Source organism: Elgaria multicarinata, chromosome 12 (assembly GCF_023053635.1).
Source record: "Elgaria multicarinata webbii isolate HBS135686 ecotype San Diego chromosome 12, rElgMul1.1.pri, whole genome shotgun sequence".
Lineage (NCBI taxonomy): Eukaryota > Metazoa > Chordata > Lepidosauria > Squamata > Anguidae > Elgaria > Elgaria multicarinata.
In genome coordinates, this window is record NC_086182.1 from 27,103,780 (window position 1) to 27,121,285 (window position 17,506).

At 45.4% G+C, this 17,506-nt stretch overlaps 1 protein-coding gene across 6 annotated transcripts in view; it reads left to right on the forward strand.

Moving 5' to 3' along the window:
• The window catches only part of NTM (neurotrimin), an 885,373-nt gene that overhangs the window by 514,812 nt on the left and 353,055 nt on the right, over positions 1 to 17,506 (forward strand). For 4 of the 6 annotated variants that reach the window (XM_063139537.1, XM_063139539.1, XM_063139538.1 and 1 more), the window contains exon 1: positions 9,757 to 9,966. In XM_063139537.1, coding sequence (XP_062995607.1) covers positions 9,800 to 9,966 — 167 coding nt within the window. In that variant the 5' untranslated portion in view covers positions 9,757 to 9,799. Of the gene's footprint in view, positions 1 to 9,756; positions 9,967 to 17,506 lie in introns of those variants that run through there. The other 2 variants (XM_063139536.1, XM_063139541.1) reach the window with 1 other exon arrangement.

A 17,506-nucleotide genomic window follows, 5' to 3' on the forward strand; every position in this document is an offset into this window, starting at 1 on the left:
TGTTGTTGGTGTTATTGTTATTGTTATTGTTATCCTGCCCCCTGACTATTTTCAGTTCTAAGGCTCATCTTTTCTCCTGAACCATGATGTCACAGCAAGCATTAGCAGGCCATGCTTAGATAATTGAGTCATGTCCTTCCACACCACATGGTGGCATTAAGATGCTATTATTTGAGCTGAGGGCCAGAAAGCATGTTATATTATTCATGCTTTGAAAAGCAAACGGGGGAATCTTTAATGCTGCCACTTTTATTTTAAGAAAATAGGAAGCCACCCTGCACTAAATCAGATGTTGGTTCATCTAGCCAGTAATACGGACACTAACTGGCAGCAGCTCTGTGGGAGTTTTCAAGCAGGAGTTTCCCCAGCCCTCCATGGAGATACCGGGGATTGAAATTGGGGCTTCATACATGCAAAGCATGTGTTGCACCACTGAGGTATGCCTTCCCCCCCAAAAGCAGCCACCAAGGCAGGCATGCTCAGAAGTTGCCTTCCCACTAAAACTCCCCCTCTCGTGCTGTGCTGTGGTGCTATTTGCCACTGAAGGCAGAGGCTGCCTCTTCATTGAGGCAGGGAGAACGTCCCACTTCAGGTGGCACAGTGGGAGGAGTGGCAAGTTGTGCGCTCCCCACAGCAGTGCCAGGAGGGGTGCCGGCACCTTCCGCCACATTTGCCACACCTGGACAGTAAGGCTGACTGGGCTGTCTGGAGCAGCCACCCTGTTGGCAACGCTAGCAGGATCTCCAGAGAGTCCCACTGGTCCAACTTTACAACTGAGGCAAATGCTGCAGCAAGAGAGCGGCTTGTAGGGCTCCCCAGAGCAGCCATCCACCCTGAGTGAATCCTCTCAACATGCACCAGAGGTGGGTGACCTCTCTAGATAGGAAGGGGCCAGAGAGCCAGCAAGGCCAAAAGACCTGGCTCTGAAGAAGGACTCACTCAGAGCCAGGTATTTTGGCTGACTTTCTGAAGAGCCAATTGATGTGGCTCTCAAGAGAGAGCCTACCTTGCCTCTGGCTCCTGCTAGGAGGATACATAGCAAGAGCCAGAGGTAAGATGATGGAGAGTGATGCAGAGGTAGCACGGTGGTGATGGAGGTCATAATATGGCAGCAGGAAGGGGGTGAAATTGAGGGTGACGGTGACACAGTGGCAGCATGTGTGATTTCCCACTTCAAGCTGCAGGGGAGCTTCTACCGGGGTTGACTGGAGGTTCCATTGTCAATAGCAGTTGGGTGAATTTCTGGCATAAAACTGGTGGCACAGGGCCCTGATCTAGTATGAAAGATGGCCAATCAGGACAGGACCCTGCACAGCTGTTTCCCCCTCAAAATAAAAGTGGCAGCATTATGCACACTTCTTTTATTTTCTTTTTTAAAGCATGAATAATGTGACCTATTATTTGGCCCTATGCATTGTTGTTGTTGTTATCATTGTTTTAATCAATGTGGATGGCATTCTTGGGTAGGGCTGCACCTTGTGGTGGAGTCATGGGTTGGCCGTTGGCTGAGTACTTTGGCACTTTCTAGACTTATCCTCCTGCAGTCTAAAATGTGTCCCTTAAAGATGGGTGTGTGAAAGAAGATTGAAGTAAAGCAAATTGCTACTCATTGAGTATATCAGCTACAGAGGTTATCCAGCCAGAAATCAGATCCTTCATTCTGTTTCTCTTTTTAAAATGTATTTGAACTTGTATCATTGTAGAAGAAAGTTACAACTGTGCATCTACTGCATTTTAGATGAAATCCAATTTTATCTCTTCCTCCTTCCCCTGCCCCCCCGCCCCGCTGCCATCATCCGCCCACCTCCAGATACTTGGCTGCACAATGCAAAACTCAGGTATCCTCAACATGATCTTACACCTGCATACATTCCAGTAAAAATGAGGAAATAAATGATAATGGGGGTTGGGGGGGCATGATCAAGCAAGACAAAATAATGGAAATGGGGGGGGGGAGAGAAAGTGATTATTTCCCTTGAAATTCTCAAGGATGGGAACCCACCTTTTCTTGAGGAGATCTTGCTTATCTCTTCCATTTAAAATGTATCAGTTCCCTCATTGTCAATTTTAACTGAACTCTGTGCTGCAGGGGAAAGCTTGCTACTTCCCAGTGGGAAAATACCAGCTTTTTTATTTATTTTATTATTTATTTATTGCATTTTTATACTGCCCAATAGCCGAAGCTCCCTCATTTTGGCCATTGAGAAAGGCTTAAGAACTCAGGCCTTTTGACTGTTTGCCCAAACTACTGCCCATTCTACTGCCCAAGAGCACTCCTGGATCAGACCAAAGTCCTATAGTCCAGCAACCTCCTTGCACAGTGGCCAACCATTTTGGCTGTTGATTTATATGGCATTCTTTTGTCGACAGAGATGGCAAGAGGTAGTGATGACCACCAACATGGCTTGAAATGGGGACCAAACACATTCATGGAAGATGAAGCCCACAAGCAGGACGCAACTCAAATAGCATCCTCCTGCAACTGGAATTGAGAGGCATATTGTTACTGATACCAGATGGAATGTAGAGCCATCTTGACTATTAGTCATTCTTAGCTTTGTCTTCCATAAATGTGTTTGGCCCTCTTTTAAAGCCATCCATGCTGGTGGCCATCACTACCTCTTGCCAACTCTATTGACAAAATAATGTCATGCACTATGACCTCCAATTGTACCTACTGAGGATGGTCAATCTCTCATTTCCTTATACACCCCCCCACCCGGTAAAATAATGTCCTTCTTTGGTCCCTCTTGTGCTTTTTGTGGTCATGCTGGGGACATCTATCCATCTATCTATGCTGTGCCTGTACACACAGTAGACATATTGTCTTCTCACATCTCTAGAAGTTTCATCTTGCCTCTACATGAATACAAAATGTCAAGTTGCCCTCCATCCACCCTATAACTGCCTAGTCAGATAGCTAAATCCCTGCTCACACGGCTATGCAGGTGGGCAGGCCATTGCAGAGTAAATGAGCAGCAGGTGAATAGCCAGTTCAGCTTTCACACTGTACCTTATGTTAACCGCCGAGAGAGCTACAGCTATGGGATGATATAGAAAATAATAATAATAATAATAATAATAATAATAATAATAATAATAATTTAAAAGCATGAGTTCTGTGGTGTGGTCAGAAGGAGGATTTTGGAAGCTTTTGCTTCTGTTTTATATAAACCACAGGTTGCTGAGTCATTCATCCTTAGTTCCAAATTCAAGAAGCTGTGGTTAAACCTAGCTACAGATCATTGAAAGAAACAAGCCAACTTCAACCTATAGTTTAGAAGCTGGCTTGATTAACCACAGTTGTGGGGTTCAGGCATGATGGTTAACCATTACTCATCTAAAATGGAACCAGGAGCATCCAGCCTCCCCACAGTCACACCTGGAGTTGGGACAGAAGTCTAGGGCTTGCTGCAGCTTGTCCTCATGATGGTAAATCATGGCTTAGGGTAATGTGTGAACTGAGCCAGAGAAAAGCCTTCAGCAATGGATAATAAAATGTGTGAGTTGGATGGGCAGTGGTCTCAGACAGTGATCCTAGCTGTCAATATAGGGCCATTTATCTGAATACCTTTTTCCTCTCTGAAATGTAATATACTGGAATAATTCTATCCAGAAGGGAATCATTACAATTGTATTGTGTCCATAACCACTGGACCATGCATCTTTCAATTTTGTTTTATTCCCATAGATCAAGAGAAGCTATGGCAACCCCCTTCCAAAATAAAACATTGCAATGCTTTATTCTCCAAGGCTGTTAATCCACATTCTTTCACAAGTGTTAAAGCCACGCACTCAGTAATCTTAAAAAGAGATTGGAAAGTGAGGAAATAAACAGGCTTGGAAAGAAATCCCCTCCTCTTGTGACCTATCAGCACAAGCAATAATAATAAAGCTTTATTATTTTAGAGAGTGTCTCCACTGCCTGGCGTATCTCAGAATGCTTGAGATTAAATAGCACAGTTAGTGAATTAAATAATAGTTTACAGAGTGCTGGATGACTCAGGGGATTAGTAATGGGCTATGGATCCTTTCACATCTAGGTCACCAGTTTGGAATCCAACTCATGTTGGTAGCAATTTTTAATAAGGTGGTGATGTTTAATAGCCAACAGATGCCCTACGTGAAATGAATTGGTGAGTCTTCGGTGCAGGAGAGCAAATGTGCTCCCCAAGTCCTCCATTTTATACATGGAAATGGCTGAAAATCAGGACCTAACATGCTAGTTTTTTTCCCATGGGGTTTCATCAAATGCTGTTAATAAGGGGTGCAAAACCTCAGGCTTGGGCATCAAATCTCCCCCCCCCCGCCCCGGTTCCAATCTGGCCCTCTGGGGTTTCCCAGAAGACAATGTCACTGACATTACCTCATTTCCCACCAACCGCAGATCATTGAGTGGCTTCCTGGCTTTGTCCAAGTTCTTCCCCCCTCCCCGTTCTAAACAGTGGAAATGCCTTCTCTTAAGGCTTAGTTACTGCTAGTAAGAGCTTTAAGGAAAGTGTGCTGGCATTCCCCCCCCCCCCATTTTTTGTGGTCGGTCATTCACTGATGTTTGTGGATCCTTTTTTTCACAATGTCTTCAGCCTCCAGTTTGTCTCTGGTTGTTTTTTTAGCTTTATTCTAACATTTTTTTAGCTCACTGAAAATGCAGTATTAGTTCTGAAATCACATAATAGCACAGTACTGGCTGTAGAAATGAAACATATGGAACTTCTCCAAGCAAGTGGTTAAAAAGGGTAAGGTGTATTGTGCTGAATGTAATCCTGCAAAGACTCTAGAAGAAGCACCCCTGATAAGGCTGTGGGATTTTTGAAAGACCGTATTCTCCCTTATGAGCCAGCCCATGCTTTAAGATCTTCTGGAGAAGCCCTTCTTTCAGTCCCACCATCTTCACAGGCGCGCTTGGTGGGAACATGGGAGAGGGCCTTCTCCAGTGCTCTGGAACTCTCTTCCCGGGGAAGCTAGGCTGGCTCCCTCCTTGATGGGCTTTCGGAAGCAGGTTAAAACATTTTTGTTCCAGCAGGCCTTTGGAGAATAATCTGGCCCTCCATCTATGTTAATGTCTTATAATTTTGTTGTGTATTTTAAACATTTTTGGTTTTGTTTCCCCCCCCCCATGTATGTATTAAACTTTGTAAGGCTGCCTTGAGGCCCAGCATTGGGCAAAAGGCAGGATACTACTACTACTACTACTACTACTACTACTACTACTACTAATAATAATAATAATAATAATTTTTGCCTCCTTGTAGAGAAGCCCAATGTCTATGGATTGCTACTGTCTAAATAGAACCTCCATGTTCAAAGGCAGTATGCCTCTGAATATCAAGTTCTGAGGACAATCAACAGCAGACAGCACTGCCTGTGAGCTTTCAGTGGGCATCTATGTTTCCACTGTTGGAAAGAGAATGTCAGACAAGAAGGACCTAGATTTTTTGCTCCATTCCATTCCCCTCCTGTTGTTGTTGTTGTTGATCTCCCCACTGTAACCAGCACTCAGCCGTCTGTTGCCACTAAGTGTCCTCATTGGGCTGTTCTTAGGTTCTTTCCCCCTTTATGATATTTTCCCTTAAAGTATCCTGCTAATACTTTTCTTTTGCAGATGGTGGTGCATTATGGCTACAAAAGTATTGGCACTCAAAGAATGAATTTGCACTTAGTATATTACCATGAAGGGCCATGGTCTGATCTGTATTCAGGGCAGGGATATTCTCAAATAAATGCATAAAATTGCAGTCCAGGAGGATAGAGAGAGAGAGAGAGGAGGGAGTGGTTGTGATATGACCCAAACTCACCTAGGAAGAGTCACTCTGAATTTAGTGTGTGTGTGTGTGTGTGTGTGTGTGTGTGTGTGTGTGAGAGAGAGAGAGAGAGAGAGAGAGAGAGAGAGAGAGAGAGAGAGAGAGAGAGACCAACAGACAGACAGACCTTGGAAGCTACTGTCTACTGAATCAGACCATAGGTTCATCTCTCTCATTGTTGTTGACACTGACTGGTGCCAGGTTTCAGGCAAGACTTTTTCCTGCCCTACCTGGAGATGTCAGGAATCAAACTGGAGACCTTCTTCATGCAAAGCAGATACTCTACCATGGAGCTATTTCATGGCACTTTGAAGCCTCCAAGTTGAGCAAAAGATATGGTTGTGGATGGCTGCACTGAGAGAAGGCTATGCAAATGCAACGTTCTTCTGAAGCTTGTCTCCGCCACTCGCTTGTTGAGATAAAGGATTCAATTCCCCAGGGGCTGTTTATGTCTAGCACTTTCTACCAGCAGGATATTCTATATAGCAATAATATTTCAGTTAGCAATGGGATGTTTTCAAGTGATGAGATAGGAATACTCTTAGGAAGTGAGCTGTCTTCTGTGACAGGCAGACTGTGAATCAGAAAACAAAAACCTCTGCATCAGAAACAGTTTCAGCAGCAGTCTTGTGCAGAGTAACTTTATTTTATTATTTATTATTTTATTAATTACATTTCTATACCGCCCAATAGCCGGAGCTCTCTGGGTGGTTCAAAAAAATTAAAAACATTCAAAGTATAAAACAACAGTATAAAACCATAATATAAAATACAATATAAAAGCTCAACCAGATCAAAACAGCAGCAATGAAAAATTACAAATTTTAAACACCAAGTTAAAATTTATTTATAGACTGTTAAAATACTAGGAGAATAAAAAGGTCTTCACCTGGCGTCTAAAAGCATACAATATAGGTGCCAAGCGAACCTCCTTAGGGAGCTCATTCCACAGCCGGGGTGCCACAGCAGAGAAGGCCCTCCTCCTGGTAGCCACCTGCCTCATTTCCTTTGGCAGGAGCTCGTGGAGAAGGACCCCTGAGGATGACCTTCGGGTCTGGGCAGGTCCATACAGGAGGAGGCGTTCCTTCAGATAGCCTGGCCCCAAGCCGCTTAGGGCTTTAAATGTTAATACCAGCACTTTGAATCGGGCCCAGACCTGGACTGGCAGCCAATGAAGCTGGAAAAGGACTGGTGTATTATTATTATTATTTATTATTATTTATTTATATAGCACCATCAATGTACATGTGTAATGTGGTCTCGTCGGCCAGTCCTTGTTAGTAAACGTGCTGCCCTGTTTTGTACCAGTTGAAGTTTCCGGACCGTTTTCAAAGGCAGCCCCACGTATAATGCATTGCAGTAATCCAAATGAGAGGTTATCAGTGCATGGATCACTGTAGCTAGGCTATCTCTGTCCAGATAAGGGCACAGTTGGTATATCAGCCTAAGCTGATAACTTTATTTGTTGTAGATGCCTCAGTTTCCCACTATGTAAAGTACATATTCTCATCTGCTTCCAATATCTGGCTTTAAAGAGGCTGATTCTCACAGCCCATGAAAAACCCAGTTTTTCAACCCATGAAAAACCCATTTTTCATGGGTTGCCTTCACCTGTGCCACAGGGCCACAGGACTTCTCTTTCACATAGTCTTCAGATACAAGGCTTTTCAATGGAGTAAGCTGCCAGTTGTTATCTAGAGCAAACAAATGCTCTAGATAACAACTGGCAATGCTCTGACTTTTATACTGTCTGTTTGGTGCATTCTCTTCCCCTCCTTATTGTTTTATTATGATTTTATTAGAATGTAAGCCTATGCAGCAGGGTCTTGCTATTTATTGTTTTACTCTGTACAGCACCATGTACATTGATGGTGCTATATTAATAATAATAATAATAATAATAATAATAATAATAATAATAATAAATGAGGTGAATGGGGATCAGCCATCAAGATGGGATGTAGTAACTCCTTCCTCCCCACAATGGAGGGATTTAATTAATAGTGCTCAAAAGAGGGCAAAGTGTGAGAAGGGTGTGGAGGTGGCAATAAATGGAGCTTTAAGACTGTGATTCAAGATACACCTGCAAATATGCTTCTGCATGTAGCTATATGGTTCTCTCTCTGTGTGTGTGTAGAATAGGAGGAAAGAGTGAAGTGTTAAATGACAACTTTTTTTCAACGTAGCTATTAATGTCTGGCTATTTCTAATGCATACATTCTTGATGGTGATGATGATGTATATAGCACTTTTGTGAATGTTCTTGGTAGCTCTACATGCATGAACTCACTAATCCTTACTATAGCCCTGTAAGGTGGCAAGCCAGTATTGTTATTGCAGTTCTTCCCATTTCACAGGTGAGGCAACTGAGGCCTGAGTGACTGTAATGGGTTGAAATTATATTTGAACCTGACTCGTCCCTTATGCGCTTATTGTATAGCCCCCAAGTTCAACATGCTTGCATATGAGGAAAGATGAGCATTCAAATGAATCCATAAAGTTGGCATTAATGCCAAGTACCTGGGCTATTCATTCTACCCATTCCCTTTGAAGCAGCCTACAAAGGGAAAATGAAGGAACCCAACAGGGCAATTCTAGGCAGTTCTACTCAGAAATAAATCCCATTGATTTCAGTGGGACTTACTACTGGGGAAATGGGCATTGGATTGTGGCCCAAGTCTCTTTGGGGTGCGTGCGAGAGAGAGAGAGAGAGAGAGAGAGAGAGAGAGAGAGAGAGAGAGAGAGAGAGAGAGAGAGAGAGAGAGAGAGAGAGAGAGACACCTTACCAGGGCATAGGCCTGGAAAGGTTAAACCTGACCCAGGGTCTCCCTGGAAAGGTGCACCGGCACCACCAGGGTTAAAGTAGTAGAGCACACACACACACACACACACAGAGAGAGAGAGAGAGAGAGAGAGAGAGAGAGAGAGAGCGCCTCCCCCTCCCTCCCCGGCGTCCTTGGCTGAGATTAATGTGCTAAGTCTGTGCTTCTCAGAGATGTCTGCGCCGGGGAGCCAAAGTGTTGGTCAGTGATGGAGTTGCTGCCATGACAACCCCTGTAAGTCAGTGCATGTGTGCGCAAGAGAGAGCGCGCTGGAGAGCGAGCGAGCGAGCGAGAGCAGTTCGGGGGGATTCGCGAGAGGCGGCGATGCTCCAAGCCTGGCGAGAGAGCCGAGCCGGGATGCTCAAAGTAGTCGTGGCCGCCGCCGCCGGCTCTCGCGCGCCTCGCCTTCGCTGAGCGGCGAGCCGGCCAGCTGAGCGCCTCTCCCGCCTCCCATTTTCCGCCTTCCCCCGGAGCTTGGACCATTCTCCTCGGACTGGGACTTTCCCTGGGCTGCCGGGAAGTTGAACTTGACGGCGGCGTCCCGTTCCACGCCCAGGCGCCTCTCCCGGAGGCCGGTCAGCCGGGCTGCCTGCGCTGCTCCGCTTGCGTCTGGAAGGTTTCAGCAGCCCTTTTTTTGGACAGCTTCTTCCGGCGGCGGCGCGGCGCCGCGGGAGCCGGGACTTTGGGAACTCTGGCAGTGCGGCAGCAGGACTGACTGGAGCCGCGTACTGCGCCCTGCGGAGCGCCGGCCATCCCGGAGCCCCGCTCCCCCTCCTCTTCTTCCTCCTCCTCTTCTTCTTCCTCCGCCTCTTTCCCCGGCAAAGTGAGATGTATGAACTATTACTTGGAGGCGCTGGTTTGTGAGGGGTGCAGCCAGGCCTTGCCCTGCTCTTTTTTGCTCCCCTCTCGGCCTCCCCAGGGACTCCCGCTCAACGATGCCGCTTGGGAAGCTGGGATCGCTCCAAAACCTGGATTGCTAAGGGCTCCGCCGCCAACCTCCGGAAAACGCCGGGTGCCTCTTCCTTTCTCTCCTTCCCTTGGTGCCCACGCTTTGCACCATCAGGTGTTGCCCATATACACAGATCTAAAAGAAATACACATTATTTTTTATTATTTTTATTATATACATTTTTTTTTTATCTTGTGGAAGAAAAAAAAAAGTCCCTGCAGCCCAGGATGGGGGTCGGTGGGTGCTTAGTCCTGCCCTGGAGGTGCCTAGTCGTCCTGTGTCTTAGGCTGCTCTTCCTTGTGCCCGCAGGAGTGCCGGTGCGCAGCGGAGATGCCACCTTCCCCAAGGCGATGGACAACGTGACCGTCAGGCAAGGAGAGAGCGCCACCCTCAGGTAGGAGCAGAGACTTTACTCTGGGTTTGGCAGGGGGCTGGGGGAGAGAGGGTGATTGGTGGTCAACTGCTTTTTTGCTTTGGTGGATGCTTGTCTTGGCACGTGTGCTGGTGTGTCAGCGGAGATCTCGGGGAGGGGTCGCCGGACCAGAGGGAAACCTTGCCAGGCCAGTCTGGTGCTGTGCTGCCCCAGGCTAGTCAAAAAGCCGTTGATCCCTGGAGAAGCCTCTGGCAATTATGTGGCTGTTGATGATGAGTGTAGAGAAATGTGTCTCTTTACATCTGGCTGGAGCAGGGCTGATGTACACCGCAAGGGTTACTCTGTAGACATAGGGAGGTGTGGCCGGCGGGGAGTGTGTTTGTGTGTGTGTGTGGGGGGGGAAGGATGCTTCTAGGAAAAATGGGATGGATTGTGTGTGCATGGTGGTTCACAACAGTAAAGGGACTGTATCTTTTCCTACCTGTCTGCTATAGGCAGGTTAGATTTATTTATTTTTTGCTTTGTTTGTCTCCTCCAAAACGCTGTGATGTTTTAAAGAATGCAGAGACTCTTTTTTGGTTGTTCTGCTGCTGTGGTTTGAGTTGGGGGGGGTTGAAGGAGAGAGAGAGAGGGGTGGGTGGGCTGTCTTGTGTGTGGAGGGGTTTGCTACTGGTGCTAATGCTTCCTGTCTTAAGGCAGCTGTGTAAAAGTTTGCCCCATGCTTTTTTACCCACCCACCCTGAATGCTTGTTTGTCTAGATTCTGTCTCTGTACTGGGTCGTTTTCACGTGGCCATTGCCAGTGGGATGAGGGCGGGTGGGCCAAATAAGGGAACAGTGATATTTGTCAGTCATGCGAAGGGATCACAATTTGGAGAGAGGTCGAAAAGAATGGCCACACACTGGTGGCATCAGGCCCTGTTGGGATCTGATGGCTTTCCGCCCCGCTACTCTCGGACTGTGAAGCAATGAAGTCTGTGTGTGCTATGCTCATAGAGTAGGAGATGGAGGGGCTTTATGCACAGTGTAGGAATGCTGCACCAAAGTGGGGCATGTGGAAAGGAATGCTATAACCACGTTACCAATCCAGTATTAGTATGTGATGCCACTTTTCTTCTCTCTTGGGTTTCTCCAAAGAATCCCCAGAATTGGTAGGTAGATGAGGATGAATTCTTGGTGAATCTCTTGCCTCCTCATAGAATTATGGTTTCCCCAGGTTTCCATGGAAAGAAGGGTGGGGGGGGAATGATTAAATTATTCTAAGGCTGTGTGAGCCTCAGCTTGTGTACTAGCAAGTAAATCCCATAGACCACACTTGCTTCTGGGTAAGCATACTTTGCATTGTGTTGTTAGTCTGTGCTGGAGCTATGCCTTAGTCTTAGCTAAAACAGTGTCATTCTAGGCAGAAGGAACAGAAGATTGTAGCCTCTGGCATAATGAAAGATCTTAGTCTTTTTCTTCCTTTCTTTGGAGCTTCAGCTACTGCCATAACTACAGGCTAGAACAGCCTTCCCCAACCTGGTATGCTCCAGTTATTTCAGAGTTATAACTTCCATCATCCCTGACCATTAGCGAGGCTGGCTGGGGCTGATGAGAGTTGTAGTCCAAAACCTCTGGAGTCTACCCGGCTGGGGAAGATTGTGTTAGATATTGGGCCAGTGTGGAGTTGAGTCTTTTTTTTTCTTTTCTTTTTATCCCTTGTGTAAACTAGGTAGATGGATTGTGGTCACTATTAGTGCTTTGCTAATTGTTGGAATTGCATTTGGGAATGACACACACACACACACACACCAGGGTATCCTAGGTTTGGCAACACCCCAACAAAGGGGAAGATGAGTATGCAGCTTGGAAGCATGCAGCTTGGCTCACTTCCTTGTGGATGTGGAACACAGAATCATAGAATAGTAGAGTTGGAAGGGGCCTATATGGCCATCGAGTCAACCCACCCCCCTCAGTGCAGGAATCCACCCTAAAGCATACCTGACAGGTGGTTGTCCAGCTGCCTCTTGAAGGCCTCTAGTGTGGGAGAGTCCACAACCTCCCTAGGTAACTGGTTCCATTGTCATACTGCTCTAACTGTGAGGAAGTTTTTCCTGATGTCCAGCTGGAATCTGGCTTCCTGTCACTTGAGCCCATTATTCCGTGTTCTGCACACTGGGATGATCGAGAAGAGATCCTGGCCCTCCTCTGTGTGACAACCTTTCAAGTGTTTGAAGAGTGCTCAATCTTCTCTTCTCCAGGCTAAACATGCCCAATTGTTTCAGTCTCTGTTCATAGGTCTTTGTTTCCAGACCCCTGATCATACCGGTTGCCCTCCTCTGAACACCCCCCAGCTTGTCTGCATCCTTCTTGAAGTGTGCAAATTGTCTGCAGGTATCTTTCAGGGGTGAACCTGCATTTTATTTATAACTTGTTTGGTCTTGATCCATGAGAGCCAGAGACAAGCACTCGTGCGTCTCTGACTTAGGATAGGGACAGTTGCTCAGTGGCTGAGGACACATGTTGCATTCAGTAGGCCCTATGTTTAATTCCTAGCATCTCCACTTAAAAAGGATCAGGTGAGAGTGGGTGGGGGAAAAAAACCTTCTCTCTGGTTGAGACCCTCGAGAGGCACTCTCAGATATTACTAGGCTAGATGGGCAAATTGTCTGATATGATATAAAGCAGGTTCTCATATTCTTATGACTAGTCAGGTTGTATCCAGGAGAATCTGTCTCCCCCCCCCACACACACACCTTGAATATTAGCAGCACAGTGGAGGGAGATTGTGCAGCTGCCTTAACTTGAACCCAGTCTCCTGCTCACCCCCTTCTGCCATGTCAGCTCTGGGGCACTGGTTAAGTGCTGTTTGTAGAAGAAGTAGGTAGAGGTGGAGGCACAGAAGCCACATGACACCCAAATGCGTCATCAGTACACACATTGTGACCAGGCTATTGGAGAGGCCATGTCCTCCCACATGAGTCTGCCTGGGTTATCAGGTCTTTGGGAGAGGGCCTTCTCTCTGTTCCACCACTGTGAAAGGCACATTTGGTGGAACACAAGGAACGGCCTTCCCTGTAGTTGCTCTCAAACTTTGGAACTCTCTGCCAAAGGAGACCAGGCTAGCTCCATCATCATTGCCTTTCTGCCAGTGAACAAAGATGTCTTGACTCATGCAGGGTTTCGGCTTTTAAGTTGACACTGGAAAAAGATTTAACTTGTGGGTGCTGTTTGTTTCTTTTTATTATTGATGCTTTTAAAAAGATGTTCTGCTTTTGTGTTGTAATTATAATGGTGCTATTTATTTTAAGTTTTATTGCCAGACACTTGCCAAGGCTCATAATCCAAATGGGGGGGGGGAGGAGGAGGAGGCTGCTGGTTCATGGAACCTCTGTACCTGCCTCTTCTCCTGACGATTGAGGCCCGTTCCCCTGATCTTCCCAAGGGAGCAAGCAATGTGAGGAGCAAGGTCGAGAACTTCTGTGGCTTTACAAAATAATTTGACAAATTCATGGAGAATAAATCTGCTAGGCAGGATGGCTACCAACAAGATCAGAGGCTGCATGTCTCTGAATATCAGTTGCTGGGGAACCACAATAGGAGAGGTCAATGCCCTTCTTACCCTCTGTGTGGGCTCTCCATAAATGTTCATTCATACATCCCTTCATGGTATCTCTAAGCTGCCCAATAACAAAAGTTCTACGGGCAGCTGAAAATAAAAAAAAGTTTATAACTGAAAATAAAAGTTTATGACCATCAAATACAAAAAACAAAAAAGCAAGAAAAGAAAGCAGTCTAAAACAAGATAAAGCCAGCAGCCGAGAGTGGTATCAAGAACACAAATCATACAGCAAGGGCACCAAACAATTTCAGAGATCTTAAGACTCTAGAAGTGATCTAAAAAGCACCAGTAGGTTTGAGATGGTTGAACCTGGAAAAACTAAAAAGGTTTTCACCAGATGCTGAAAAAGATGATGACAAAGGCACCAGGAAAGCTTCTCTAGGGAAGACATTCTACTGCTTGGGTGCCAAGACTGAAAAAGGCCCTCTCTCTAGTAGCAATCTTCCAAACCTATCATGGAGAGGACACTTGCAAAAGGTTTTCAAAAAACGATCTTAGCATGCAATCCTACACATGCTTAGGCAGAAAAAAACAGTTCTACAACTCTCAGCATGCCCCACCCAGCAAGGGTCTTGGTAGATATATGACATTGTGGGAAAGAGATTAGATGGGCCTCTGGTCCAATCCAGGTGGGCTCTTCTTATATACTTGAACCTACACCTTGCAACATCAATGGGTCTGGCTCCTGGGCGAGCAGAGTAGCTACTCACACAACACTGAAAAAGAGAAAATGCATCCCCCAAAAGGATGAAAAGATGGGGCAAGATTTACACTAAGTAAAACGTAAGTGTGCAAATTTGGAAATAAATATTAGCATTTAATTAGAAACGCAAAATTCTCATCATAGGGGGGAAACTTTGACCAGGTGACCCGTGTGCCTGTTCTTCCTTCTTAATAATTCCCTTGTCTTCAAAACAAACATGGGCTTGACAGCCTCTCAAGAAGAAGGCCCTTTTTAAATAGAGGATGTCCTCTGACAGCCCTTCATATACCTTTTGGCTGCAGCCCTAGGGAGTACATCCCATTGAACATAATGGAACTTATTTTCTGTGTACGCATGCATAAGATTGCACTGTTTGGCTCCAGTCCTTTGCACACATATCTGGGAGTTAATGCCATTGAACCGAATAGGTTTTTTTCCCTGAATAAACATGCATTGGACCAGGCGGTTAAATAGTAATAAGCATGTTTCTTCCCTTTCTTTTAGTTTAGTGGACTGCATTGGAGGCCAGTGGCTGCAATTTTAATGGGGTTGTGAATCTATTCTGTGTTTCATTCAGAACAAGCTAGAGCCTTAAAGGAGCTATTCAAGGTGCTGATCCTCATCCCTAAAATAGTTTTAATACCTTGGATACCTCCTTTAAAGCTATGTTCTGACTGACACCCAGAATTGGACTGACACCTCCACTGAAATCGGAGCCACAAGCCTTCACTGGTGACATGACTTAGTACAAATTGTGTATTTTGCATCAGACGTTTTTGTGGGGAGGTAACATTGGAATTATGGTTTTCCTGGAGACAGGAAACATTCCAGTAAATAGGGGCAGTTGGAGGATAGCCTTGTTAGCCGTTTTTTCATGAATATATTTTGCAAATTCTTCTATTATATTTTTGTACCTGGCGGAAATGATTGTTTTCAGGATAGAAAGAACATGTATGCAGGACAGCCTCATCAGCTGAGAAGCCAGAGAGCAATGTGCGATTTTGATAAATCCTTTAATCAGAAAACATTTTATATGTCTCTGGGGGGGATGGGAGAGCTTCAATTTAATTATGCAAGTGAGTATGAGTTGCAAAACATGTTTCTGGTCCAAAAACAAATTGCTGATAATTATTAGATTTAGGGCATCTTTTGAGAAATTGCAGTTACCCTGGACTTCCTTGATATTACACAAATAACGAAGTTCTCTCAACCTCATAGATATTACTTATGATAGTTGGATCATGACCATAACATTATGTCTACCCAACCCCACACCAACAAGAGGAATAGTACACAATAGTGCATAGTATTCTAGAGTTCTCAACCAGCTGTAATATTACTTGTCTGGCCAGAACTCTCTATACATTCCAGTTGCCAGAATTGGAGAGTAACCAACCAGGGGATGTCAGGGATTCCATCTGAGCCATTATTATAACCAGTGTGTGTATGTGTGCTTTCATAGTGTCTGCATGTGCACTAAGACGTCATCTATGTGAATCGGTGTCAGCATCTGCAATCCCCACTCCCTGAATGTCTTGCATTGCATATGAAAACATGCACATATTCTGATGTGACATGATGCTCCATCCTTCAATCATAGAAGCAGATGGCACTATTTTGCAGGGTTATTTAATTGCTGGTGGGACAACATGCACCATGTCCTGCATGGTCAACCCTGGCAAATGGCTGGTTGGCCACTGTGTGAACAGAGTGCTGGACTAGATGGACCCTTGGTCTGATCCAGCATGGCTCTTCTTAACATGTTTGTGTCCTGTATTAGGATTTCTTCCATATGTTTATTTGTGTGTGTGTGTGTGTGTGTGTGTGTGTGTGAGAGAGAGAGAGAGAGAGAGAGAGAGAGAGAGAGAGAGAGAGAGAGAGAGAGAGAGAGAGAGAGAGAGATTTGGGCAGACATTCTTCTGGGCTTGGCCAAGTTCCCTAAGGGAAATGAAAGGATGCACCAGGATTTCTAGGACAACCTGTCACTTTGGATGGGGCACCGGTTTTGTTCCATGCTTTTCACACTGCAGAACCTGCAGAGATAGAGAAAGTCAGCATATGTTCAGAAGCCCTCAGACTTTGAGATTTTTGTAAACCAAGGTAAAACCCTGACCATATGTTTATAGATTTTGAGTTGAATCACATGCTGTGAGATCCCTCAGTGTGCAAGCATGTGCATAGGTACACGACCATGTGGCAAAGGGCTGTTGTAATCAAGGCTTCATATACGGGGAGCCAACAGGAATATGCTGCACAGAGAGGAATCTGGTAATATGCAGCAGACCTTTGGGGTCTTATGATTAGTTTCCTCCTATCACTTGCTCCTGCACCCCCCATTTCCTTCCCTGCCCTGACATATTCCCTGTGTTCTTGTCCAACCATTGGAAACCTTGTTATCGGATCTGTATTCATGTTCTTTTCCAGGGTTCAGGCTCGTGGCTCACAGTCCCTATGAAATATTCATCTCATTTTGATGTTCGTAAAGTTCAGCGCCTGATATTTTTCATCCTCTGAAATTATTTATTTCAGAGCTCTGGACTATAAAAATATAACTCTGACCTGCTTCTCTCCTCCTCCTCAACTTTCCTGGGGATTACTGCATTTTGAAAAGGGCTGACATTTCAGGTATTTCTTTTGTAGAGGTAGACGGGTTCTTTGGCCTGTTTCTGATAAGAGGCTGGCCATGTGGATAAGCTGCTGCACTCACCATTCAGTTGATTTGCACGTGGCTGGAAAGACTTTGGAACAGGGAAGGGGAAATCTGTCCATTTTTCTTTCTCCCACCTCATACAGCATTGGGCCATGAGGGATTCTCGGGAAATGGGAATGGTGGGTTCAAAATGGTGAACTCCAAGAGTACCACCACCACCTTCCACTCTGACCCTCATCTTGACATATTTTGTGTTTCGTGATGTTGTGGTGTTGCTGGCTTTGTAATCTTTCTTGATATGTGCAATGGGGATATAGCACTCACTGTGTCGTTACTGGCTCTTCCAGTATTAAACTGAGCCGGCTGATATTCTAACTGCCAATGCTATGCATATAGATAGTTCAACGTAAAGATGCAGGGATAGAGCTAAACCTTGACCTGTTGGCATTCATCATCGTGTCTCCTAATGGTTAACTCATTCTCTGACTGTCTATCCTTATGCATTCCAAAAAACATCCCAAAAAGCACCACTCAAGAACAAGAGAGAGGTTTTCACATGCTCAGGAAAGTGCTGAGGTTTTGCAGAACATTTAGAAAATGGAACACAC